General features: G+C 33.8%; 1 protein-coding gene across 1 annotated transcript in view; it reads right to left on the bottom strand.

The window, feature by feature from the left end:
* Window positions 1-17,591, bottom strand: part of LOC133327307 (uncharacterized) — a 61,884-nt gene extending 44,293 nt beyond the window's left edge. The window contains exon 1 of the mRNA XM_061535872.1: window positions 17,387-17,591. Coding sequence (XP_061391856.1) covers window positions 17,387-17,591 — 205 coding nt within the window. The remainder of the gene's footprint in view (window positions 1-17,386) is intronic.
* Window positions 17,592-27,145: the final 9,554 nt, after the last annotated feature.

The raw sequence follows: 27,145 nt of genomic DNA, 5'->3' as shown, positions 1-27,145 counted from the left end.
CGATGAATGGCGGCCAATCGACTAAGACTTGCGAATAATTTTGATCAACAGTGTGATGGATACAATTTTTGAACTTATTCAAAATAAGGGAGGCCCTACCCATTATTTATAAAAGTTATTTTATTTTATTTAAGTTTTAAAAAATATTTTTTTCTAATTTTGTAAAAGTGCGTCTATAGTTATGCAACACCAGCAATTTTGAAAGGGCAGAATTCGGCGAAACCATAAAGAATAAATTAATTATTTTTGTTGAATAATATGTGTTTTTTATCGTTTTATTGTGAACAATAACTTAATGGGTCCATTTTATTTGTCAACTAATATACCAAGTGAATTAAGGGTGCGTCTATAGTTATGATACGCAGTGTATAAATTAGTGCAAGAGAAAATCTTGTCACAGATCCTTGCAATACGTTATGGGCCATTCGCCAAGGACATTTTAAGGACAACTTTTGCCAAATTGAATGAGAAAAGCTACCATCTAAACAAATATAAATTGGAGTTGATCTTGCGGAAAGAAGGCGTATGGAAATGTGTGATTGATCCACTTCCAAATACTTAAAATGAGATGTAGAGGAAGAGCAATGAAGATGCTATCGTAATTGTTGGACTTTCAGTAAAGGATTCTCAGCTTATGCTGATAATGGAAGCAAAAAGAATCATTTTGAAAAGGATACACTACTTACTTAGCAGTTTGCCACCATCGTTTGATACGTTGGTTACGACATTGGAAGCTCGTAAAGTGAAAGAACGTACCATGACAACTGTCGAAGCTTGTCTAATAAAATAATGCGAACGCCATAAGAAGAATATACCTACGAATTCTGTACTGAGGAGTTACAAGTCTGGGGAAAATTAGTCTGGCCTTTACCATTTCTGTAAAGGTAGAGGACATTTTGAGAAGGATTTGCTGGAAATTTAAGAAGTCAAGGAGTAAGTATGAAGCATGGAACCAAGTGAATGAAGCGAAAGAGCAAGATGAGGATAGTAGAAATTTTTGTTTTTCAACATTAAACAATACATCGGGTTGGGTTTTAGACTCAGGAATAACCTGCCCCATAAGTTCACAACGGTCGCAATTTTCGTCCTTGAAACCCTGTATGGAACGATTCACTGTAGCAAATGGTCCATTTGGAGAATCAAGTGGAAAGGGAAATTTTTACATTGAAGTGCTTTTTATACCATCGTCCCAATGTAATTTATTGTCGGTTAATAGAATTTTAAAGAAAGGGTTTCACGTTGTGTTCAGAGATAATAGTGTTAGTATCCAAACTAAAAAGAACGCCATTTAGCAAACAATCTGAAAAGAAAACAACACCAGCGTTGGATTTTAGTTCACACAGATGTTTGCGGTCCTATGCAAACGGTTACACCGGGGGAAATAGATTTTTTGTGATTATACTCAATATGTTACTTTCAAAGGATGAATTCGTAAAGAACAAATTTGGAAGATATCCGTCAATTTTGAGATCTGACAACGGAGGTGAATATATATATATATATATATGACACTATTTGGAAAGCAAGGGAATTCAATACCAATATACCGTCCCCTACTGTCCACAACAAAACGGCAGGGCAGAAAGGAAAAATTGTACGATTGTTGAGATTTATAGATGTTTATTAAAAGAAGGGGTACTACCCAACACATTTTGGTGGAAGCAATAAGACATCTAATTACATTCAAAATGTATTTTGTGTGTATATTCCAGAGCCATTGATACCACTCCACATGAATTGTGGGAAAGGCGGTGACCTGATGTAAAACACCTACAAATGTTTGGTTATTCCAAATAAAAAACTAAGGAAGTTTGACAGTAGAAGCAAAATACTAAGATTCGTTGGATATGACGATCACTCAAATGTATGTAGAATGGTTGACCGAAAACTTAAAGAATAACAATAAGCAGGGATGTCAAGTTTATTCAAAGCAAAAATGAAACCAATGTACATAATGAACGATGATATTGCAGTTGTTATATTAAAGAAACAAAACATTTGTGATACTGCTGAAGAAATTTTCTTTGAAAGCAACAACGACTGTGGAAGTAGAATCATCCACCATGCTACGGAAGTCAATCCGTACTACTCGTGGTAAGTCTGCACCAAAGTACGGATATAGTATCATGTCTGAGAATTTCATTAAACCTGAAAGTTATAATAAAGCTTTGAAATCTGAACAAAAACCATTGAGTAAACGCAATGAAAGAAGAATTTACGTCATAAAAGAATTCACAAATATGGGAAGTGGTTTAACCACCTGAATGCAAATATTGTGAAATGTAAATGGACCGATAAAATAATGCGTGATGCTGAAGGTAATATAAAGCAATTCAAAGCATAAAGCTACGGAAGTCAATCCGTACTACTCGTGGTAAGTCTGCACCAAAGTACGGATATAGTATCATGTCTGAGAATTTCATTGAACCTGAAAGTTATAATAAAGCTTTGAAATCTGAACAAAAACCATTGAGTAAACGCAATGAAAGAAGAATTTGCGTCATAAAGGAATTCACAAATATGGGAAGTGGTTATACCACCTGAATGCAAATATTGTGAAATGTAGATGGACCGATAAAATAATGCGTGATGATGAAGGTAATATAAATCAATTCAAAGCAAGATTGTAGTTAATCACGAAACTTTACAAGTTTTATTATACGTTGCTGGTACGAAAAATATGAAAGTAGTCCATTTAGATGTAAAATCAGGTTTATTTATTGGAGATTTAAAGGAACACATATACATGTCGCCTCGGAGATGTGATTTTTTTTTTTTTGGCCTAGAAGTTTTTAGAGATTATTCACAAAAGTTTTGCATTCGACAGAAAAGATCCATTAAAGATTTATTGAATCCATAGAATTTAAATGAAGCAAAACCATCTAAGTATCCGACTAACTCTGGATATGGAATGATAAAGTCTAAAAAACTTTTGAAAAATGATAATTAGCACAAAAGCTTTGTGATCCAAATCTAGAGGATTGGAACGAGTCGAAAAGAGGTTTAAAATATTTTAAAGGTACAGAAGACTTCTTCCTCAGACTCAGCAAAACGGAATACAACATCAATTTATTAGAAGGTTACGCTGATGCAAACTGGGCAGCAGATAGAGAAAGTAGAAAGTGAAATTCAGGATATGTATTCTTACTTAATAGTCGCCTGTTAAGCTGGTCATGTAAAAAGTTGTCTTATGTTGCATTATCTTCAACAGAGGAGGAATTTATAGCGCTTTCTGAAGCTTGTAAGGAAACCATCTGTTAACGGAAGTTATTGGAAGACATGGAAATTATACAAGCCTCCCCAACTGTTATCTATGAGGACAATCAAAGCTGTCTATGTATCATAAATGAGGAAAATCTGAGCAACCGCACAAAGCATATAGACACCAAACGTTAATTCGTTATAGATAATGTCGATAAAAATTATGTTATCTGGAAAATCCTGCCCTACCGAAAATATGGTAGCCGATATGATGACGAAACCATTACATGCACAAATTTTGGAAAAGTTAAGATCAGCTATTGAGTTGAAATCGATTGAGGATCGATTGAATTCACTCCACAATTATTTACTTTGTTATATTATTATGGAGTATGCTCTGATTTTTTATATTGAAAATATAAATTGTATTATATGAATAATTTTATATTGAAATTAAAATATTTTTTTCCATAAGAAAAATATACCTACGAATTCTGTACTGAGGAGTTACAAGTCTGGGGAAAATTAGTCTGGCCTTTACCATTTCTGTAAAGGTAGAGGACATTTTGAGAAGGATTTGCTGGAAATTTAAGAAGTCAAGGAGTAAGTATGAAGCATGGAACCAAGTGAATGAAGCGAAAGAGCAAGATGAGGATAGTAGAAATTTTTGTTTTTCAACATTAAACAATACATCGGGTTGGGTTTTAGACTCAGGAATAACCTGCCCCATAAGTTCACAACGGTCGCAATTTTCGTCCCTGAAACCCTGTATGGAACGATTCACTGTAGCAAATGGTCCATTTGGAGAATCAAGTGGAAAGGGAAATTTTGACATTGAAGTGTCAATTGTCACGTTGTGTTCAGAGATAATAGTGTTAGTATCCAAACTAAAAAGAACGCCATTTAGCAAACAATCTGAAAAGAAAACAACACCAGCGTTGCATTATAGTTCACACAGATGTTTGCGGTCCTATGCAAACGGTTACACCGGGGGAATAGATTTTTTGTGATTATACTCAATATGTTACTTTCAAAGGATGAATTCGTAAAGAACAAATTTGGAAGATATCCGTCAATTTTGAGATCTGACAACGGAGGTGAATATATATATATATATATAAGACACTATTTGGAAAGCAAGGGAATTCAATACCAATATACCGTCCCCTACTGTCCACAACAAAACGGCAGGGCAGAAAGGAAAAATCGTACGATTGTTGAGATTTATAGATGTTTATTAAAAGAAGGGAAACTACCCAACACATTTTGGTGGAAGCAATAAGACATCTTATTACATTCAAAATGTATTTTGTGTGTATATTCCAGAGCCATTGATACCACTCCACATGAATTGTGGGAAAGGCGGTGACCTGATGTAAGACACCTACAAATGTTTGGTTATTCCAAATAAAAAACTAAGGAAGTTTGACAGTAGAAGCAATATACTAAGATTCGTTGGATATGACGATCACTCAAATGTATGTAGAATGGTTGACCGAAAACTTAAAGAATAACAATAAGCAGGGATGTCAAGTTTATTCAAAGCAAAAATGAAACCAATGTACATAATGAACGATGATATTGCAGTTGTTATATTAAAGAAACAAAACATTTGTGATACTGCTGAAGAAATTTTCTTTGAAAGCAACAACGACTGTGGAAGTAGAATCTTCCACCATGCTACGGAAGTCAATCCGTACTACTCGTGGTAAGTCTTCACCGAAGTACGGATATAGTATCATGTCTGAGAATTTCATTGAACCTGGAAGTTATGATAAAGCTTTGAAATCTGAACAAAAACCATTGAGTAAACGCAATGAAAGAAGAATTTGCGTCATAAAGGAATTCACAAATATGGGAAGTGGTTAAACCACCTGAATGCAAATATTGTGAAATGTAGATGGACCGATAAAATAATGCGTGATGATTAAGGTAATATAAATCAATTCAAAGCAAGATTGTAGTTAATCACGAAACTTTACAAGTTTTATTATACGTTGCTGGTACGAAAAATATGAAAGTAGTCCATTTAGATGTAAAATCAGTTTTATTTATTGGAGATTTAAAGGAACACATATACATGTCGCCTCGGAGATGTGATTTTTTTTTTGACCTAGAAGTTTTTAGAGATTATTCATAAAAGTTTTGCATTCGATAGAAAAGATCCATTAAAGATTTATGGAATCAATAGAATTTAAATAAAAGCAAAACCATCTAAGTATCCGATTAACTATGGATATGGAATGATAAAGTCTAAAAAACTTTTGAAAAATGATAATTAGCACAAAAGCTTTGTGATCCAAATCTAGAGGATTGGAACTGGTCGAAAAGAGGTTTAAAATATTTTAAAGGTACAGAAGACGTCTTCCTCAGACTCAGCAAAACGGAATACAACATCAATTTATTAGAAGGTTACGCTGATGCAAACTGGGCAGCAGATAGAGAAAGTAGAAAGTGAAATTCAGGATATGTATTCTTGCTTAATAGTCGCCTGTTAAGCTGGTCATGTAAAAAGTTGTCTTATGTTGCATTATCTTCAACAGAGGAGGAATTTATAGCGCTTTCTGAAGCTTGTAAGGAAACCATCTGTTAACGGAAGTTATTGGAAGACATGGAAATTATACAAGCCTCCCCAACTGTTATCTATGAGGACAATCAAAGCTGTCTATGTATCATAAATGAGGAAAATCTGAGCAACCGCACAAAGCATATAGACACCAAACGTTAATTCGTTATAGATAATGTCGATAAAAATTATGTTATCTGGAAAATCCTGACCTACCGAAAATATGGTAGCCGATATGATGACGAAACCATTACATGCACAAATTTTGGAAAAGTTTAGATCAGCTATTGAGTTGAAATCGATTGAGGATCGATTGAATTCACTCCACAATTATTTACTTTGTTATATTATTATAGAGTATGCTCTGATTTTTTATATTGAAAATATAAATTGTATTATATGAATAATTTTACATTGAAATTAAAATATTTTTTCCATAGTGTTGGCGGTTTATTTGGGATACCATTTGTATTTTGTTTTTGCAAAATAGTCAAGCTGAATCCCGGTTTGTCGTTTTTATAAAAAAAAACAAATATTTATTAGTGGGGAATGTATGGCATTGTTTGCCGAGGGGTAAGGCAGGGAAGACTACAGTTTCGGATCACCCCACTGATCCTCATCAGTTCCCTTTTTCCATTCCTAAATAAACATTTGTGAAATATAGACTTGTGTGTTTTCCGATAAATATAAATAAGTGCATACATTTATTTGAGAATATTGAGAAAACTTCTATTATTTTTTATTGCATTATTCAGGATATTTTTGTTTTTCTGTTTGAGAATAAACTTTTATGTTTTGTGTGAGAAAATGTTCAATCCATCGATAATAAAAATCTTACATGGTACCCTCTATAGAATATCTTATCTCCATCTTGAAATAAAAAAGAAACAAGAAAAAACGCTAACTAAATACTAAAAGTTCAGGTTGGTATTGTAGGATCTTAAACATACTGAAAGAGACACCAGGCGGTTAAAAACAATTTGACAATTTTTGTAAAAGGTTTTGACTTCAGTCCGAAGCCAAAGTATCAAATTGGAAACAATTTCTCTGAACTACCCTTCAAATGGGACTAATATTGACACTTGTTAGTAAGACGATTTGATATATAATTGGAAATAAAGCGGAGCCTTGCATGCTAGCCAAGCAAATCATAAAAACCCCTTTCATTATGATTTTTATGCAGTTTTTTATTCAGAAGAAACCCGAGATGCCAAATCACAGCAATCTTTATATGGAACCATATCGAAATTGTTCTGTTAAAGTTGCGGCCTTCAAAAACACGGAACTCCAAATTACAGCTACTTACGGAAATTGGACCGATACTGTAATATGGATGCCACTTCGGTAGAACAATGTTGCTAAAACCTTTAAAATATCTAAAGTAAGGAGTGTCCTAAATATATAGGATTATGTTAAAACATGGACTTCTATTGACGACTTCTTGCAATGGATCAGGAAGAGAAGAAGAAATCCAAGAAAGATTCCGAAACTGGACTGTTGGTGGACATGCCTGAAGCCAATTTTTGTTATACCAATAATGACAATATTTTTTGAAAAAAAAGCAGAATAAGAATACAGAATACATTTAAAATTTTATTAGAGGCGATTTCAAGTGGGCACAAAATAAATACAACAAAATTAAGAGAATGTGCCTTTAACACCGCGCAAATGTATGTGGAATTATCCGACTGGCATCAATGCTTAAATTACTTTCACATGGGGCGACCATCATAGATAATGCAATGCTGCCAATGAGTCAATTGTCGAAGGAGGCTGTAGAACCTCGAAATAAACATGTTCAGTCATACAGACAGAATATTTCAAGGAATTGTTCAAAGGAACCTTGATATTTATCAATGATAACTTCTTATTTCAGATCCACACATAAGTAGTGAAGTATCGGTAAGGAAAATTTAACACGAGATGTTTTCCAGTGAAGTTATAGAGCTATTAGAACCTGCGCGCTCCACACACACGAAGCACGAAGAAGTCGAGATAGACAAATATTTTAATACGAAAATTTAATTTATTTACGATTTTTATGAAAATAAAATGTGTACAGTATTCCCCGCTTAATTACCTTCCACGGTTAATTAATCCGATTTCAGAATACCCAGTTATTTTCAGTACAATTCCTTACAAAATTGCACGTTTAATTACCCCCTTTTAATTACCCATTTCATTTATTTGCCCCTAAATAACCTACCCCAAAGTAACCGTACCTTTAAATCTGTCCCCCGTAATTACCACATGTATTTTTTTAAATCTGGCAACTTTACTTAAAATGGCTTACATTTGCTAGTGCACTTGCCACACATGTGCACATAAAATCTATTGTTTTGAAAGTTTTCGTGAAATGTCTTCCAGAAATACATCTTTGTCTATCACTGACGTATTTAAGCGGGGTTAACTGTTTTAAACACTCCAACATATTTGTCATTCCGTTTGTAACTCATCGAAATATTCATTTCCGACCCTATAAAGTATTTATATATTTTTGATTTTTTTATAAAAACAACAAACTGGGATTCAGCCTGACTATTTTTCAAAAACAATTTGTATTTTGTTTTGCAAAAAAATGGTATCCCAAATAAACCGCCAACACTACTGAAATTTTTTATCAGGGTAAAATTCTAAGATGATCTATCCACGTCCCTCCGTCCGTCCGTTGTAATCACGCTCTTCTCTGGAAGCCCCCATATAACGGTACCCCCAATTTACGGTATTATGGCGGTTTTTAAGCACGTTTTTAAACCGATTTCGCTGAAATTTGCTACATTGGGTTCTTTTTGTTCCAAATTTCTGCACTAAAAATTATAAATATAGGCAAAATTTTCCGGTTGCCCCAATTGTAAGGGTACCGCCCAAATTTCGATATTTTGGGGTTCTTGAGCGCGCTTTTCAAGCGAATTCGCATTGGGTTCTTTTTGGGTAACAAATGTCTCCACTAAAAATTATAAATATAGGTCGATTTTTTGGGTACCACCTGTCTACACTACAAATTATAAATATAGGTCCACTTTTTCTGGTAGCCCCCACTTTTTCTTGTAGCTCCCATATAACGGTACCCCCAATTTACGTTTTTTTTGTGGTATTTTAAGCGCGTTTTTAAACCGAATGCGCTGAAATTTTGCACAATGGATTCTTAATGGGTACCAAATTTCTGCACTAAAAATTATAAATATACGCTCATTTTGTCGAGTAACCCACTTGTAATACGCCCTCAATTTTCGGTAGTTTGGGGTTTTTGAGCGCGCTTTTCCATCTAATTCGCTGTAATATGTCGCATATGGTAACAAATCTTCCTACCAAAAATTATAAATGTCCACCCCCATATTGATAATTCCCATATAACCCCCTTCGTATAATAAATTAGTTAGCTGATTAGTTCCGTGAGCTGATAGTCGTTACTCCATATAGTCAGTTTTGCCCTACAAATTATGGAATTCTATCGCGATAAAAAAAGTCGAACCTGACGATAATGAAATATATCAGCCAGCATTTAGGCATCTCTCCCATATAATTATACCTCCTGAAGGAAAGAATTGAATACAAAATAAAAATATTGGGTTCGAAATTGACATTAATTAGGCATAGCCCTCATATAACTATAACCCCAAGTATACGCTAATTCCTACAGTATGTAATCTAAATCGGAGAAGTTTGAGTATTGTATATTCTACCATGCGTTATTAGTATACGTCCACGCTTTGGGGTTTTCATTTAAAATTGCTGAAATATGTATTTGGTGTACACAATGGTTTACATAAACCGGTTTGTAGAATTATCGGTATAGGTTCACTTTTTGGTATTTTCCCTATATTTTCATTTCAAGTATCTGTAAGTTTACCTATGGTGGAGGGTATCCAAAGTTCGGTCCTGCCGAACTTAACGCTTTTTAACTTGTTTATTATAAAATATGTTCTTCTTTTTATTTTGTTAAATAAATACATATTTTTTAAATACTGTCTTTCGAAGCCATTACCATCGACATCGGCCAAACAGATGCCTCTTAAATATTTCAAATCGACCACTAGTTTTTTTATTTTTTTTTTGCAAAAAATTCCAATGAAATTACCCAAAAGAGTTTGTAATTGCCAAATGTACGTTACATTTTGTTTAAAAGTCCAAAGCCCTGCAAATATCAACTAATATAAGAATAATTTGTAATGCAATATTTAAAAAATATATATATTCCACGAATTTACAATTTTTACATGGACCCACTGCACAGTGAGTTCGCTCTCAGAATTGTTTCTTGTTTTACACACAAACTGTAACATATTTGCGTGAAGCGCATATGGATCTAAATAAAAAAAATTTCTTTCTCCTGAATATAGTATGGACCCAAATCTATATAATTTTAATTCATGTTTTCCATTTTTTCTGAAAATATTGTTGTTACAAATATATTTTCATATTTGTTCAATTCAAATGTCACATATACAAAATCGGAGAATTTTTGTTTGGGTTTCCCCAAATTTCTTTCTCGTTTTGTACGATAATTAGAACCAAAGGGAAAGAAATGCATATTGCGTTATGTAGATTACAAAAATGTACATCCTCATATATAAAAAACTAGAAATTTTTTTACTTTTCATTCATCATTTTCAATTTTTCTGAAAAAGTTTGAAAATTTTATAAATATTTTCAAACTGTCAAAATTAATTTATTTTCGATAAATTCTCTCAATTGTTAGGGATGGGACAAATTTCTTGGTTATTCAGAGAGTGATTCGATTTGAACAACGTACAAAAGTCGGTGTTCGCTCGTCAGTACATGGCATTAGAACAGCAGTGCCCAAAACAGGTCCCATGGGCTGTCGGTGTGTGTCAAAACTCTCACACACACAAAGATAAAAATAGAAATATTTGAAAATAAAAAAATATTTTCAAAATTGTCATTCATTCCTTTTTGTTTTCATACACTGAACGAAAAAATTAGGACATGTTTGACAAAAATTAGTTCAGAAAAATCGAAATATGCGACCAATACAATGGGGATTGGCGAAACAGAAGCAAATCTATCTTTATATAGGAAAATATATCATTAACAAGCATATTTGCATTGAATACAAAATGTTCTTCGGTCTTAAATTTTGAAATACAAGTTTTTACAATTTTTCTCGCAGTTTAATAAGAGAGAAACATAAATTTAAAAAAAACCAGTAAGGAAAGTAGTAAAGTCGGACGGTGCCGACTATATGATACCCTTCACCACTATGGGTATATTAAACAGGATTATTAACATGAAATTGAATGAAATAAAATATGTGATATTTATGTAAATGTGCATCTACCTAGATCTATCCATAAAGTATGTAAATCGAGTTCAAACAAATATAAATAGGTCATCCGTTGGGCTATGTCTGTAATTCTAGAAAACGCAACTGCGTAATTCTATGCTCAATTTTGTAAGTTGTGCAAAAATTGATGTCAAACTGACTAACAATTTACTTGAAATCGGGCGAAAATATATATGGAAGCTCTATCCAAATATTAAGCGATTTCAAAAAAAAACTTGTCACAGGTTAGGTTATACTAATTTCAGAACGTTTTGTTCCTATCAGCCTATTGGTTCCTTGGTGCGTCAATTACTTAAAGTAAATCTATATTAAAAGGGAGCTATATCTAAATCTGGACCGATTTTCACGAAACAAGGCAGACATAACTCTAGGCTCAATTCAGTACGTTATGCCAAATTTCGTGCAAATCGAAAGATATATAGCGACTTTGGTGTACCATTTACATGAAATCGGACGAAACTATATATGGGAGCTATATAGAAATCTGGACCGATTTTCTCGAAACTTGGCAGACATCACTCTAGGCTCAATTCAGTACGTTATGCCAAATTTCGTGCAAATCGAAGGATATATAGGGACTTTAGTGCACCAATTATATGAAATCGGACGAAACTATATATGGGAGCTATATCTAAATCAGAACCGATTTTCACGAAACTTGACAGACATCACTCTAGGCTTAATTCAGTACGTTATGCCAAATTTCGTCCAAATCGAAGGATATATAGGGACTTTGGTGCACCATTTATATGAAATCGGGCGAAACTATATATGGGAACTATATCTAAATCAGGACCGATTTTCACGAAACTTGGCAGACATCATTCTAGGCTCAATACAGTACGTTATGCCAAATTTCGTGCAAATCGAAAGATATATAGGGACTTTGGGGCACCATTTACATGAAATCGGACGAAACTATATATGGGAGCTATATCTAAATCTGGACCGATTTTCTCGAAACTTGGCAGACATCACTCTAGGCTCAATTCAGTACGTTATGCCAAATTTCGTACAAATCGAAATATATATAGGGACTTTGGGGCACCATTTACATGAAATCGGACGAAACTATATATGGGAGCTATATCTAAATCTGGACCGATTTTCTCGAAACTTGGCATACATCATTATAGACCTAAATGATTAGGCTGTACCAAATTTCGTGCAAATCGAAAGATATATAGGGACCGTTTACATTAAATCGGTAAAATATATATATGGAGCTATATCTAAATCTGAACCGATTTTTCCCAATTTCAATAGGGTTCGTCCTTGGGCCGAATAAGTGACCTATGCCAAATTTCATCCAATTCGGATCATAAATGCGACCTGTACTTTGTTTACAATTTAACATGCACAGACAGACAGACGGACGGACATGCATAAATCGACTTAGAAAGTGATTCTATGCATATTCTCAAAAGGAACCATGTGTCTATCTCGTTTCCTTTTGCCTGTTACAAACATATGCACAAAGACATAATACCCTGTACCACAGTGTGGTGAAGGGTATAAAAATAATTTTCACAATTGTGTATTTGAAACAAATACAATAACAACTATTTGCATGTATTAGTGTGGACAGCCCTGCATTAGAAGAAAACTGTTCCAAATCAATTTCATACTCAACATCTGTAAATATATATAAATATATTGTTACAGAAGCGATTAAAGTCTACTTCGTAGGTTCTACAGTAGACACATGCCCACAGCAAACCATTATTACGATCACTAATTTTATCAAAAAGTCTTGCATTTAAACAGGGGAGTAGGGGATGAGAGATACCAAGCAACGGCTCTGATTGGCTTTAACATGGTGAATACCAGGCTTATCTTGGTCCCTCTTTCATCTCAATTGTGGACACTGACCTCCCCGTGGTGTCACTTTGGGCAAATATTTTTATCACCCGTTGAAATAGTGAGCTGATATGTGCCCCGAGTTCACCCATTAAAACTATAAAAAAATTGGGTTGAGGCGTCGGGTTAGTTGCCACACTCAGAAAAAAAAACGTATTAAGAACCACGATCTGCGAATCTGTACTTGGAATGTGCGCACGTTGTACAAAACAGGCACAGTTTTCGCTTTGGCGGATGTACTCAAGAAGTACAAAGCCGATATTATTGCCTTACAGGGAATGCGATGGAAAGGTACTGGCGTAAGTAAATCAGAAGATTACGCCCTGTATTATAGCTGTCATGAAACGAGACATGAAATAGATGACGGTATAGCCAAGATGAGGCCAGAATAGCAATCAATCGGCTGAAGAAGAATAAAGCAGCAGGTGCCGTTGTGTTACCAGCCGAACTATTCATGACCGGTTGTCAGATGCTGGTCAGGAGCATGCACCAACTGATTAGTACAATTTGGCTAGAGGAATCCATGCCTAATGATTGGAAACTCAGCATCCTGTCTCCCGTGCACACAAAGGGAGACAAGACGATATGTGCCAACTATTTAGGAATAAGTCTCTTTCCCATCGAATATAAAGTGCTATCGGACTGAAGTCGATGACATCGACAGTATACCAGGAACTTGAGAACTACAGCATCGAGGTAGTGAACGATTTTATATAACTCAAAAGCTTGGCTACCTCTCGCCAGATCAAACTCACGCTCTACAAGACGCTGAGTTTGATCTGGGGGCCAGGGGGATCGCTCCATCCACCTCCATTGGTGCAGAGTATGCCAAACCACATTAAGACTGTGGATAAAATATTAAAAAACGCTTAATATTTTGATTTTTCTTGCATGTGCAAAAGTGTTCGAATTGAGTTTTTTATTTTAATTAGGCCGGGTCCGGCTCGTTTTTCATTTTCATAATTCCCAGCCCGACCAGGCCCGGCACGTTTTTCATTTTATTTGTATTACTATCAGGACCGATTTTCACGAAACTTGGCAGACATCATTCTAGGCTCAATACAGTACGTTATGCCAAATTTCGTGCAAATCGAAAGATATATAGGGACTTTGGGGCACCATTTACATGAAATCGGACGAAACTATATATGGGAGCTATATCTAAATCTGGACCGATTTTCTCGAAACTTGGCAGACATCACTCTAGGCTCAATTCAGTACGTTATGCCAAATTTCGTGCAAATCGAAGGATATATAGGGACTTTAGTGCACCAATTATATGAAATCGGACGAAACTATATATGGGAGCTATATCTAAATCAGAACCGATTTTCACGAAACTTGACAGACATCACTCTAGGCTTAATTCAGTACGTTATGCCAAATTTCGTCCAAATCGAAGGATATATAGGGACTTTGGTGCACCATTTATATGAAATCGGGCGAAACTATATATGGGAACTATATCTAAATCAGGACCGATTTTCACGAAACTTGGCAGACATCATTCTAGGCTCAATACAGTACGTTATGCCAAATTTCGTGCAAATCGAAAGATATATAGGGACTTTGGGGCACCATTTACATGAAATCGGACGAAACTATATATGGGAGCTATATCTAAATCTGGACCGATTTTCTCGAAACTTGGCAGACATCACTCTAGGCTCAATTCAGTACGTTATGCCAAATTTCGTACAAATCGAAATATATATAGGGACTTTGGGGCACCATTTACATGAAATCGGACGAAACTATATATGGGAGCTATATCTAAATCTGGACCGATTTTCTCGAAACTTGGCATACATCATTATAGACCTAAATGATTAGGCTGTACCAAATTTCGTGCAAATCGAAAGATATATAGGGACCGTTTACATTAAATCGGTAAAATATATATATGGAGCTATATCTAAATCTGAACCGATTTTTCCCAATTTCAATAGGGTTCGTCCTTGGGCCGAATAAGTGACCTATGCCAAATTTCATCCAATTCGGATCATAAATGCGACCTGTACTTTGTTTACAATTTAACATGCACAGACAGACAGACGGACGGACATGCATAAATCGACTTAGAAAGTGATTCTATGCATATTCTCAAAAGGAACCATGTGTCTATCTCGTTTCCTTTTGCCTGTTACAAACATATGCACAAAGACATAATACCCTGTACCACAGTGTGGTGAAGGGTATAAAAATAATTTTCACAATTGTGTATTTGAAACAAATACAATAACAACTATTTGCATGTATTAGTGTGGACAGCCCTGCATTAGAAGAAAACTGTTCCAAATCAATTTCATACTCAACATCTGTAAATATATATAAATATATTGTTACAGAAGCGATTAAAGTCTACTTCGTAGGTTCTACAGTAGACACATGCCCACAGCAAACCATTATTACGATCACTAATTTTATCAAAAAGTCTTGCATTTAAACAGGGGAGTAGGGGATGAGAGATACCAAGCAACGGCTCTGATTGGCTTTAACATGGTGAATACCAGGCTTATCTTGGTCCCTCTTTCATCTCAATTGTGGACACTGACCTCCCCGTGGTGTCACTTTGGGCAAATATTTTTATCACCCGTTGAAATAGTGAGCTGATATGTGCCCCGAGTTCACCCATTAAAACTATAAAAAAATTGGGTTGAGGCGTCGGGTTAGTTGCCACACTCAGAAAAAAAAAACGTATTAAGAACCACGATCTGCGAATCTGTACTTGGAATGTGCGCACGTTGTACAAAACAGGCACAGTTTTCGCTTTGGCGGATGTACTCAAGAAGTACAAAGCCGATATTATTGCCTTACAGGGAATGCGATGGAAAGGTACTGGCGTAAGTAAATCAGAAGATTACGCCCTGTATTATAGCTGTCATGAAACGAGACATGAAATAGATGACGGTATAGCCAAGATGAGGTCAGAATAGCAATCAATCGGCTGAAGAATAATAAAGCAGCAGGTGCCGTTGTGTTACCAGCCGAACTATTCATGACCGGTTGTCAGATGCTGGTCAGGAGCATGCACCAACTGATTAGTACAATTTGGCTAGAGGAATCCATGCCTAATGATTGGAAACTCAGCATCCTGTCTCCCGTGCACACAAAGGGAGACAAGACGATATGTGTCAACTATTTAGGAATAAGTCTCTTTCCCATCGAATATAAAGTGCTATCGGACTGAAGTCGATGACATCGACAGTATACCAGGAACTTGAGAACTACAGCATCGAGGTAGTGAACGATTTTATATAACTCAAAAGCTTGGCTACCTCTCGCCAGATCAAACTCACGCTCTACAAGACGCTGAGTTTGATCTGGGGGCCAGGGGGATCGCTCCATCCACCTCCATTGGTGCAGAGTATGCCAAACCACATTAAGACTGTGGATAAAATATTAAAAAACGCTTAATATTTTGATTTTTCTTGCATGTGCAAAAGTGTTCGAATTGAGTTTTTTATTTTAATTAGGCCGGGTCCGGCTCGTTTTTCATTTTCATAATTCCCAGCCCGACCAGGCCCGGCACGTTTTTCATTTTATTTGTATTACTATAATTATCAAAAACATTCTTAGGGGTATCTCCCAAAGTGGCCAAGATTTTACTGTTTTTGGTATTAGGTAGGTAGAGCCCAATTATACTTTTGTAAACCTTTTTCAATGTATCGAAATTACACGGGTAAACATGTGGGGACTTTAAAGACTGACTTCACCGCTGAAAATGATTTTTTAAAGTACATGTTTTGACATATCAGCCATTTAAACGTCCCGCACATATTTTGGAATTTTGAGTGTCTTAGCCGTACTTTTATTTTTAAAGATAATATGTTTATAATACAACTCCCTGAAAATTGTCATGTTTGTCAATACATACAGAATTTCTGAAATTTAGTATTTAACCTGTTATTTTTATATGACTATGCTGACAGCACGTTAAATTTTATAATCAGAATGCAATCTGCACAGAATTTGTAACATATTTGTAACATTATTACATGCTAATCTTCTAACATATTTTTTTTTAAATTTTCAATGAAATTGTCCGAGCACCCCGAAATTATTTTTTTTAATAAATTTAATTTTGCAACAGAAAATTTTTAATTCCACTAGAGTTTTCTAAATTTCTACACACACAAGAGTAAAATGTAATGTAAGAAAATCCCACATAAAATCATAAAAAAATTGGTTCAGAATATGCCAAACCATATTAAAAGTATAAACTTGTGGATAAAATATTAAAAATAGCTTAATAGTTTGATTCTTATATGTGCAAAAGTATTCGAATAGAGTGTTTTTTAATTTTAATTATACCCGGGCCGGCCCCGGGTTTTATATGTTTATATATATTGAGGTTTAGCAAAATAAGCTTTTTGTAAAATTGTATTTATACTGGGATTTATTATATTGCCGTCTTACAGTATACAATGCACGTTTTTTAATGACCTACTTACCTGAGTCTGTTGAGACGTTAATCCCACGGTCGAAGTCATAATTAATCATTCGGTTATCGTGGTACCAAAATATGTATTCAGAATTTTCCGTGTTTTGAACAATGACACAGTTTAATTTTAGGGTGGATCCGGGAGTTAGGTAACGAATAGGTGGTCCAGATATTTCTGCACGAGCTTCTGTAAAATAGTAACATAATAATTTCATGTACGTCAGGTTCACGGAAACATAAATTGTTTAAGAATTTTCGCCAAATGAAACGAAAATTAAGGTTTACACTAAAAATCACAGTGTCACAGCGCTTTTCGTTCATATAAATCCAAATTGTAAAATATTTGGTACCATTTAGTACTTTTTGCTCCCTTTTCGTATTTTCCTACACTCCAACAGTAATTTAAATTCCTAAATTCAGGAGTCCAGACCTATTCTTTCACACATAATCAAGTTGTACCAAATATAGTACCTTTTAGTGCACTTAAGTATTATACTTTCATATCTGAATTCTACACTACAACAGCCATTATTCCAAATTTTAAGTTTCTAGCTCTCTCCTTTCACCCAAATCTAAATTGTACCAAAACTATCCGTATAAATCTATCGTACACATAAATACGAATTCCCAAAAAGTCTCTATACCAGCAGTGCCCAAAACAGGTCCCATGGGATGTCGGTGTGTGTCAAAACTCTCTCACACACAAAGATAAAAATAGAAATATTTGAAAATAAAAAAATATTTTCAAAATTGTCATTCATTCCTTTTTGTTTTCATACACTGAACGAAAAAATTAGGACATGTTTGACAAAAATTAGTTCAGAAAAATCGAAATATGCGACCAATACAATGGGGATTGGCGAAACAGAAGCAAATCTATCTTTATATAGGAAAATATATCATTAACAAGCATATTTGCATTGAATACAAAATGTTCTTCGGTCTTAAATTTTGAAATACAAGTTTTTACAATTTTTCTCACAGTTTAATAAGAGAGAAACATAAATTAAAAAAAAAAAAACAGTAAGGAAAGTAGTAAAGTCGGACGGTGCCGACTATATGATACCCTTCACCACTATGGGTATATTAAACAGGATTATTAACATGAAATTGAATGAAATAAAATATGTGATATTTATGTAAATGTGCATCTACCTAGATCTATCCATAAAGTATGTAAATCGAGTTCAAACAAATATAAATAGGTCATCCGTTGGGCTATGTCTGTAATTCTAGAAAACGCAACTGCGTAATTCTATGCTCAATTTTGTAAGTTGTGCAAAAATTGATGTCAAACTGACTAACAATTTACTTGAAATCGGGCGAAAATATATATGGAAGCTCTATCCAAATATTAAGCGATTTCAAAAAAAACTTAAAGTAAATCTATATTAAAAGGGAGCTATATCTAAATCTGGACCGATTTTCACGAAACAAGGCAGACATAACTCTAGGCTCAATTCAGTACGTTATGCCAAATTTCGTACAAATCGAAAGATATATAGGGACTTTGGGGCACCATTTACATGAAATCGGACGAAACTATATATGGGAGCTATATCTAAATCTGGACCGATTTTCTCGAAACTTGGCATACATCATTATAGACCTAAATGATTAGGCTGTACCAAATTTCGTGCAAATCGAAAGATATATAGGGACCGTTTACATTAAATCGGTAAAATATATATATGGGAGCTATATCTAAATCTGAACCGATTTTTCCCAATTTCAATAGGGTTCGTCCTTGGGCCGAATAAGTGACCTATGCCAAATTTCATCCAATTCGGATCATAAATGCGACCTGTACTTTGTTTACAATTTAACATGCACAGACAGACAGACGGACGGGCATGCACAAATCGACTTAGAAAGTGATTCTATGCATATTTTCAAAAGGAACCATGTGTCTATCTCGATTCCTTTTACCTGTTACACACACATGCACAAAGACATAATACCCAGTTCCACAGTGTGGTGAATGGTATAAAAATAATTTTCACAATTGTGTATTTGAAACAAATACAATAACAAATATTTGCATGTATTAGTGTTGACAGCCCTGCTCTAAATTTTCAACTCCATACGTTCTCACAAAAACAAAATTGTACTAAATTTAGGACTTTTCGTACTCATAAGTACGAATTTCCTAAGCTACCTCAATCCTACACTCTAAAAGTGATTTAAATTCCCAATTTCAAGATTCCTTGCTCTATCTGTTCACCAAAATTCAATTTGTATGAAATTTTGAAAGTAAATGAATCCTTTTCCAACTGAAATGAAACATTTTCCAAATTAAATGAAACCTTTATTTTTGTCCAAGGAGATATAACATTTCCATTAATACCTATATTGCCTAAAATCGGTCAAAATGACCTCATTCTGAAAGAATTTTTATTGTCTAAAGGAATGTTTTTAACTATTTTTTTTAATATTTTTTACGTTGTTATTATTTGTTTTCAGTGGTAGGGCTCTCGAGTTTCCCCTTTTGAAAAATAAGAGCGCGGACTAAATGTTCGAAAAAGAGGAAGTTTGTACTCTAAAAGTGAAATCGACTGGAAATATAAAATTTATTTTTCCCGCGTTTCTAGAGTAGCAAACTGGTTTCGATGTTGTTGTACCGATCTGGTCACATAAGAAATTTACTTTATACAATAATGAAAGTAGTTCGATTATTTAATATTTCAAAAAGGTCAAAATGACCGCATTTAGGCAATATAGGTATAGCACATGTGAATACGGGGAATAAAAGAGGGGAGGAAGCAGCTACTATGATTAATAAACGTAGTTCTATGTGGTAGAAAAAGTCACAAAATTTTAAAAAGCTGGGTCATAATATACACAATTGTTTTTGTACTTGAAATTGAAAAACGGTCAAAATGACCGTTTTCAATATTTGAAAATTAAATCAAAGAATATTAGCAAATATAGTTGTGGCTATGTAATTGTAATTGATTTTTTTGTAGTTAACATAAATATTCTTTAATTCAGTGTGATTTTATTTAATATATTTTCTATATAAAACTAAATAAATAGTAATACAAACTGGGATATGTTTTGACATTTTAAAACCAGTGAGTGGAGCAGTATAGTCGGAGGGGGTCGACCATACGATACCCTACACAACTACCACGGATCTCTAACTTTCTGCTTATTTTTATACCGAGCCCGTGCAATATTTCAACAGCACCACTTCCCTACACTGACATATTTTCCGAATATAACTAATATTCAGTACAGTCCTTCTAATTACTTCTCCATATTCCTTTCACCGTGGGTTGTGTTGTGATGTTCGGCTTATAATTGTAGCCTATAGATCGAATCAAAAAAAAAAAAAAAAAAAACACACACACACACACAGAAAAAAATAAGTTTTCCGTCCACTTCATCCCAAAATTATTATCTGATCATAACCGAAAATTATAAGCGTTGTACTTGACCATAACTGGAACCTCATGAAACATTTCAAATCGATCATGTAAATATTCGCGATGTTTGGGCCATAATTGCGGCCTCTAGAGCGACCAGAAAATCAGACAAAAATTAAGTATTTGGTCCATTTCATCCCCTAAATATTAACCGATCTTTACCAAAAACAATAGGGGTCTTCATTGACCAGAACCCATCCTACATGCAAAATTTCGTAAAGATTGGTCCATAACTGTGGTCTGTATCGTGTTTACAAATTATAATGGACGGACGGACACACATGTCTAGATCGACTCAGGTAGTCGAGATATGACGACCCTGACTTTTGTGTGAAAAATTACAAAATTTGTATTCTATAGCGTATACATTAACTCCTAAAGGACATATACCCGAGAAGTTGATAGTATATCCAATTGATACCAATTATATTGTCGTAGGTACTCGGATGTGGGAGATCACTTAAAAATTTACAGGTGCTTACGTATTCATATATATTTTAGTGACATATTACCACACTAGAGGATGAAAATATAGCGCTGATAGCTTTGAAATTTTCCAAGAGGATCCAGGTAATTTCAAGGACAACGCCTATAATTTTCGATGATTATCAGATAATAATATTGGGATGAAGTGGACCGAAAACTTAATTATTTGTGTTTTTTCGAGTCGATCTGTAGGCTACAATTGAAAGCCCAACATCACAACATAACCCACGATAAAAGGAATCAGGTCAAGTACAGCCCTCCTCCACTGAATATTAGTAAATATTTGTTGACTTCTAGTCGGTCAAATTTCGCGAAATATTGTCCAAGCTCAGAATATAGAACCACAAAAATTAGATTTTCGTGAAAGTTTTGTAAGGTTTTATATGGTCGGCCCCGTCCGAATGTGTACCGAATGTACTTTTCCGCTCACTGGTTGATCTATGAAATTTTGAAAGCAACAATCAATATTTTTATATTTTTTAAAACAAGCATTGAATGCCTGGTCCTAAATACGAAATTCATATTTGATTTAATAAATTCTTGATGACTGCTTATCTTAATGTATTTTTACAATTTAGAAACAGATTTGTAGTTGTACCTTTGTGTGTGAGTTAGTTATGTTTAAAATTCGAAGTATTGAAGAGCTTAGTCTGCAAGATTGCTCTAACTACATGATGGACATGGTTTTAAAAAATCCACAAGCGGCACGTCGGAAATCCCTTCATTAGGTTAATCTAGTTAAATTTCATAGAACAGAATGCCCTCCTAGTTTTTTTAAACATTAAGAACTATTCCAGTTTGTATTCTTATTTTTAGTTTTATGTAGTATGGATTTAAAAAAATCTCTTTGATTTAAAGTATATTTATGTTAAATGCAAAAATTCAATCACAAATTAACAACTACAGAACTTTACAAATATAATTGTTAATATTATTTGATCTAATTTTCACATATTGTGGAAATAATATTATATTTCCTTGGACTAAAATAAATGTTTCATTTAATTTCGAAAATATTTCATTTCAATTCTAAAAGGTTTCAATCCATTTGAAATAATTTCCATTCCATTTGTAAAAGGTTTCATTCCAATTGGAAAAGGTTTCGTTTAATTTGCAAAAGGTTTCATTTAATTTGGAATAGGTTTTGTTTAATTTCGAAAAAGTTTAATTTAATTTGTAAAAGGTTTCATTTAATCTGGAAATGCTGTATCAACACTACTTCCCAACCAGTATTCCATGTAAAATTTAAGATTCTAACTATATATGTTCAATATATATAGCATTTCCACATTAAATGAAACCTTTTACAAATTAAATGAACCCTTTTCCAAATTAAATGAAACCTTTTCCAAATTAAATGAAACCTTTTCCAAATTAAATGAAACCTTTTCCAATTGAAATGAAACCTTTTACAAATAGAATGAAACCTTTTCCAATTGAAATGAAACATTTTACAAATAGAATGAAACTTTTTCCAAATTAAATGAAACATTTATTCTTATCTAAGGAAATATAATATTTGCAGTATTTTTAAACCAATATTGGAAAATTAAATCAAAGAATATTAGCAAATATAGTTGTATGGCTATGTAATTAACATAAATATTCTTTAATTCGGTGTGATTTCATTTAATATCTTTACTACATAAAACTAAATAAATAGTAATACCAACTGGGGTATTTCTTGACATTTTAATAAATAAATATTTAAGAACAGGAATTGAATACCCGGTCCTAAATGTGAAATACATATTTGACTTAATAAATTGTTGATGATAAGGAAACTGCTTATCTTAATGAAGGGGTTCCCGACTTGCAGCTTGTGGGATTTTCAAAACCATGCCCATAACGTAGTTAGAACAATCTTGCCGAGTAAGTTTTTGAATACTTCGCTCGACTACATCAACAATGTTATGTTCCATTGAAACGTCACACAGCTCAGCTCTTGCACATAATTTTATTTTTGAAAATACATTTTCGATTGGATTTAGCATTGGAGAATAAGGCGGTAAGAATTTAAGGTTGCATCAGACTTAAAACTTGTGGTGTCAACAACTTAGTTCTATTTCATCCACGCTTATTTTCCTTCAATGTTCCAAAATTTTGTTTGTAATTACTTCACATTGTCGAGAGTTTACTGTTTTGGATGTTCACATTATCGAGAGTTCACTGTATTTAAAAATAGCAATGTTTAAAATAAATGCGAACCTGATTTTAGCTCGGGAAGCTCTGATAATTGGGAACCTGAGGAAGAATCAATATCCTCGCCAAGTATTGCAAGTGGAAATGCTCCAGAATCTACCGAAGCTACATCTACAAGACCGCGAAACAAATTGGGTCAGTATAACAAAATAACAAAAGACATGAAATTGTTATTATTTAAATTCTATGAAGAGGGGAGAACCATTTCCGAGGCTGCAAATTTAACCTACATAAACATAAATTCCGAAAAAACATTTATAAGAAGATACAAACAAAATTTTGGAACATTGAAGGAAAATAAGCGTGGAGGAAATAGAACTAAGTTGTTGACACCACAAGTTTTAAGTCTGATCGAGTTCTATATAGAAAGTCAACCTGGAATTACCCTCAAAGCCATAAAAACTAAACTGTTGAGAGAAAATGATATAAATATTTCCACAAGCTGCATAGAATATGGATTACGGAAATTAAAAATTACGTTTAAGATGGCCTCTATTGAAATAGAACGAAAGAATGACTCCAGAATATTAGGCTTGAGACAAAAATATGCTCAAGACTTTACAAAATGGATACCCCAACAAGGAGAAAAATTTATATTCATTGATGAGTGTAGATTTAATCTTCACATACGAAGAACCCAAGCCCGTTCAAGACAAGGAACAAGAGTCACACATTGTGTTGCCTACGGTCAGAGGTCGTAATGTCACTATAATTGCAGCAATAAACAACGCGGTAGTTGTACATCACACAATCGTTTCTAATTACAGTGTCAATGCAGATTTAAATTATTTATAGAAATTTTTTTTTTGAGAAAATCAATCCAGATTTGGAAAATAACGCTCAAATACACAAGCGACATGACATAAAAAATTTGATCGAATCCAAAAGATGCAACCTTAAATTCTTACCGCCTTATTCTCCAATGCTAAATCCAATCGAAAATGCATTTTCCAAAATAAAATTATGTGCAAGAGCTGAGCTGTGTGACGTTTCAATGGAACATAACATTGTTGATGTAATCGAGCGAAGTATTCAAAAGCTTACTCGGCAAGATTGTTCTAACTACGTTATGGACATGGTTTTGAAAATTCCACAAGCTGCAAGTCGGGAACCCCTTCATTAAGATAAGCAGTTACCTTATCATCAACAATTTATTAAGTCAAATATGTGTTTCGCATTTAGGACCGGGTATTCAATTCTTATTGATAAAAATATACAGACAGCCGCAGCTCGTCTGTATAATAAATTAAGGAGACACGACACGGTGCTCCTGACCGTACTGTTTGAGTGGTTGTAAGGCACTAATTTTATTTTAAAATATTTATCCTTAGGTTCTACTTAAACAACTCTTTCTTAGCCTAATCTCAAACACATAATACTTATCAGTAAACTATTTGTTCTAATAATAGAATTTGATCTGTGGAGAGTTTCCCACGTGTGCGTCATAAAATCTCACCACCAACAACAACAGTCTTATCAACGCTGCATGTGGGATTCTAGACCCTTATCTTAAAACACTCCAACGATCAAATCTTCTGTACTACCAAATTCTGTTCAAAGTATTTTGAACATGCTGACGACTGGCAAGAAGAGCTGACAAATTAAATTTCTGTTCAAAGCATTAAAATGTCAAGAAATACCCCAGTTTGTGTTACTATTTATTTAGTTTTATGTAGTAAAGATATTAAATGAAATCACACCGAATTAAAGAATATTTATGTTAATTACATAGCCATACAACTATATTTGTTAATATTCTTTGATTTAATTTTCAAATATTGGTTTAAAATTAGTGCAAATATTATATTTCCTTAGATAAGAATAAAGGTTTCATTTAATTTGGAAAAAGTTTCATTCTATTTGTAAAATGTTTCATTTCAATTGGAAAAGGTTTCATTCTATTTGTAAAAGGTTTCATTTCAATTGGAAAAGGTTTCATTTAATTTGGAAAAGGTTTGTATTTAATGTGGAAATGCTATATATTTAAAAATTTAAAAAGGAAGAAAAATAATTTACAAATTTACATGTTTGTTTCTCGTATGAACTAAGATTATTGACTTCGCTCTAAAATTAACAAAATGGCGGACCTTTGAAAAAATATTTTCGGAAATCGCCGATTTTTTACTAAAAACCAAATTAAAAAATAAGGAATCTTCACCGATTGGCTTTATCCTAGTTCATACGATAGCTATACACTCACAGAGAAACGTGTAAAAATTTGAAATCGATTGGGTTATTAGTTTTTGAGTTATCGTACACGCCATTCGCAAAAGAGAAAACACGTTTAAAGTTTGAGAAGCCCTTCAGCCGTCACTTGATGCTGACACAATAAATCGACTATATCTTCAAGAGTTCTTGAGATTTTTACGTGAAATTTTGCAGGGACATTCTTGAATTAGTGTAGATTGGAATTAAGCCACAAAAATTTGACCCCGAGAATGGGGGGGGGGGTCCCCTTAAAACAAATAAATATCAAAAATTAAAACCCGTCAACAATGTACAGGTCGAAATTTAGTATACAGTCGACTCCGCTTTACTGTAAATCGCTTAACTGAACAATATCGGATAAGTGAAACTGATTTCCTGCACCATTAAATTTTAGGTCAATCGCCCACAATTTACTCCGCATAAGTGAAACTTCGCATTACTGAAAATATCGGATAACTGAAATAGCTTTTGGAGTCAAATATTCCAATTTCCTTTCAAATCACTCCGTATTGCTGAAAATTGCGAGAATAAAGGATAGTGACAGAATATTTTGCATTGAGGAATACACATATTCAAAGCCCGCCCTAACAGATATTTTTCTGCAATTAATGATTTTTCGACGTTTTTTTCATTAATTATAGAGTCTATAATGAAAACAATTTCAAGGAAAAATGTTACTCATTTACACCGCCTTATTACAGGCAGGTCGGCTATTAAAAAGACTAAAATCGGCTAATATGAAATCTTACACATAAAAAATACTGTTCATAATAAAAATCCTTTGAGCAGTGAACATGTCAACCAGTTAGAATTTCTATCGTCTATTTTCGTTTGAATTTCTATCGTCTAATTCGATATAAAATATGAATTTTTGAGATTCTTAAAACTTGACAATGTTTCCCTTATGAGAAGTTTGGATAACTGAAATTATTTTCAGTTAACCGAACTTCGCTTAAGTGAAAACATCGGATAACTGAAACAAACATCCAGATTTTTTTCCGTTTCAGTAAAGCGGAGTCGACTGTAGCTAATTTATTTGACTCATGGTCAAAAATTGGTAAAATTCGCTTCAAATTCCCATTTACAGTATTATACGATTCCTGGATGCTGCACCAAAGACCCATAATTTGAAATTTTCCCCAGCGCTCCTGTTCAGATTTAGATATAGCTAAGACGACCAGATTTTGAAAATAAAAATAGATGACAAAAAGAAAAAAAAATATATATTTTTAATAAAAATAATAGTATGTGTAAAAAACTTACGTTTTGATTTACTTATAAATATGTAAAATGAGTCAAAAAGTCGTACGACGTGCCAAATTGTTGGTCCTAAGCTAATAATCTTGGGATCTTTATAGCAAAGAAATAGACCTAACTCGACTATAGTTTCGAACAATATTTTGCAACATATAGGCCACAAAATTATGTCAATGTATTTTCTTATC

This window comes from Musca vetustissima, unplaced genomic scaffold (assembly GCF_032173495.1).
Source record: "Musca vetustissima isolate MV318-11 ecotype Yass unplaced genomic scaffold, APGP_CSIRO_Mvet_v1 utg26488, whole genome shotgun sequence".
NCBI lineage: Eukaryota > Metazoa > Arthropoda > Insecta > Diptera > Muscidae > Musca > Musca vetustissima.
Note: the sequence above shows the minus strand (reverse complement) of the source record. Positions and strands in the feature narration are given on the sequence as shown.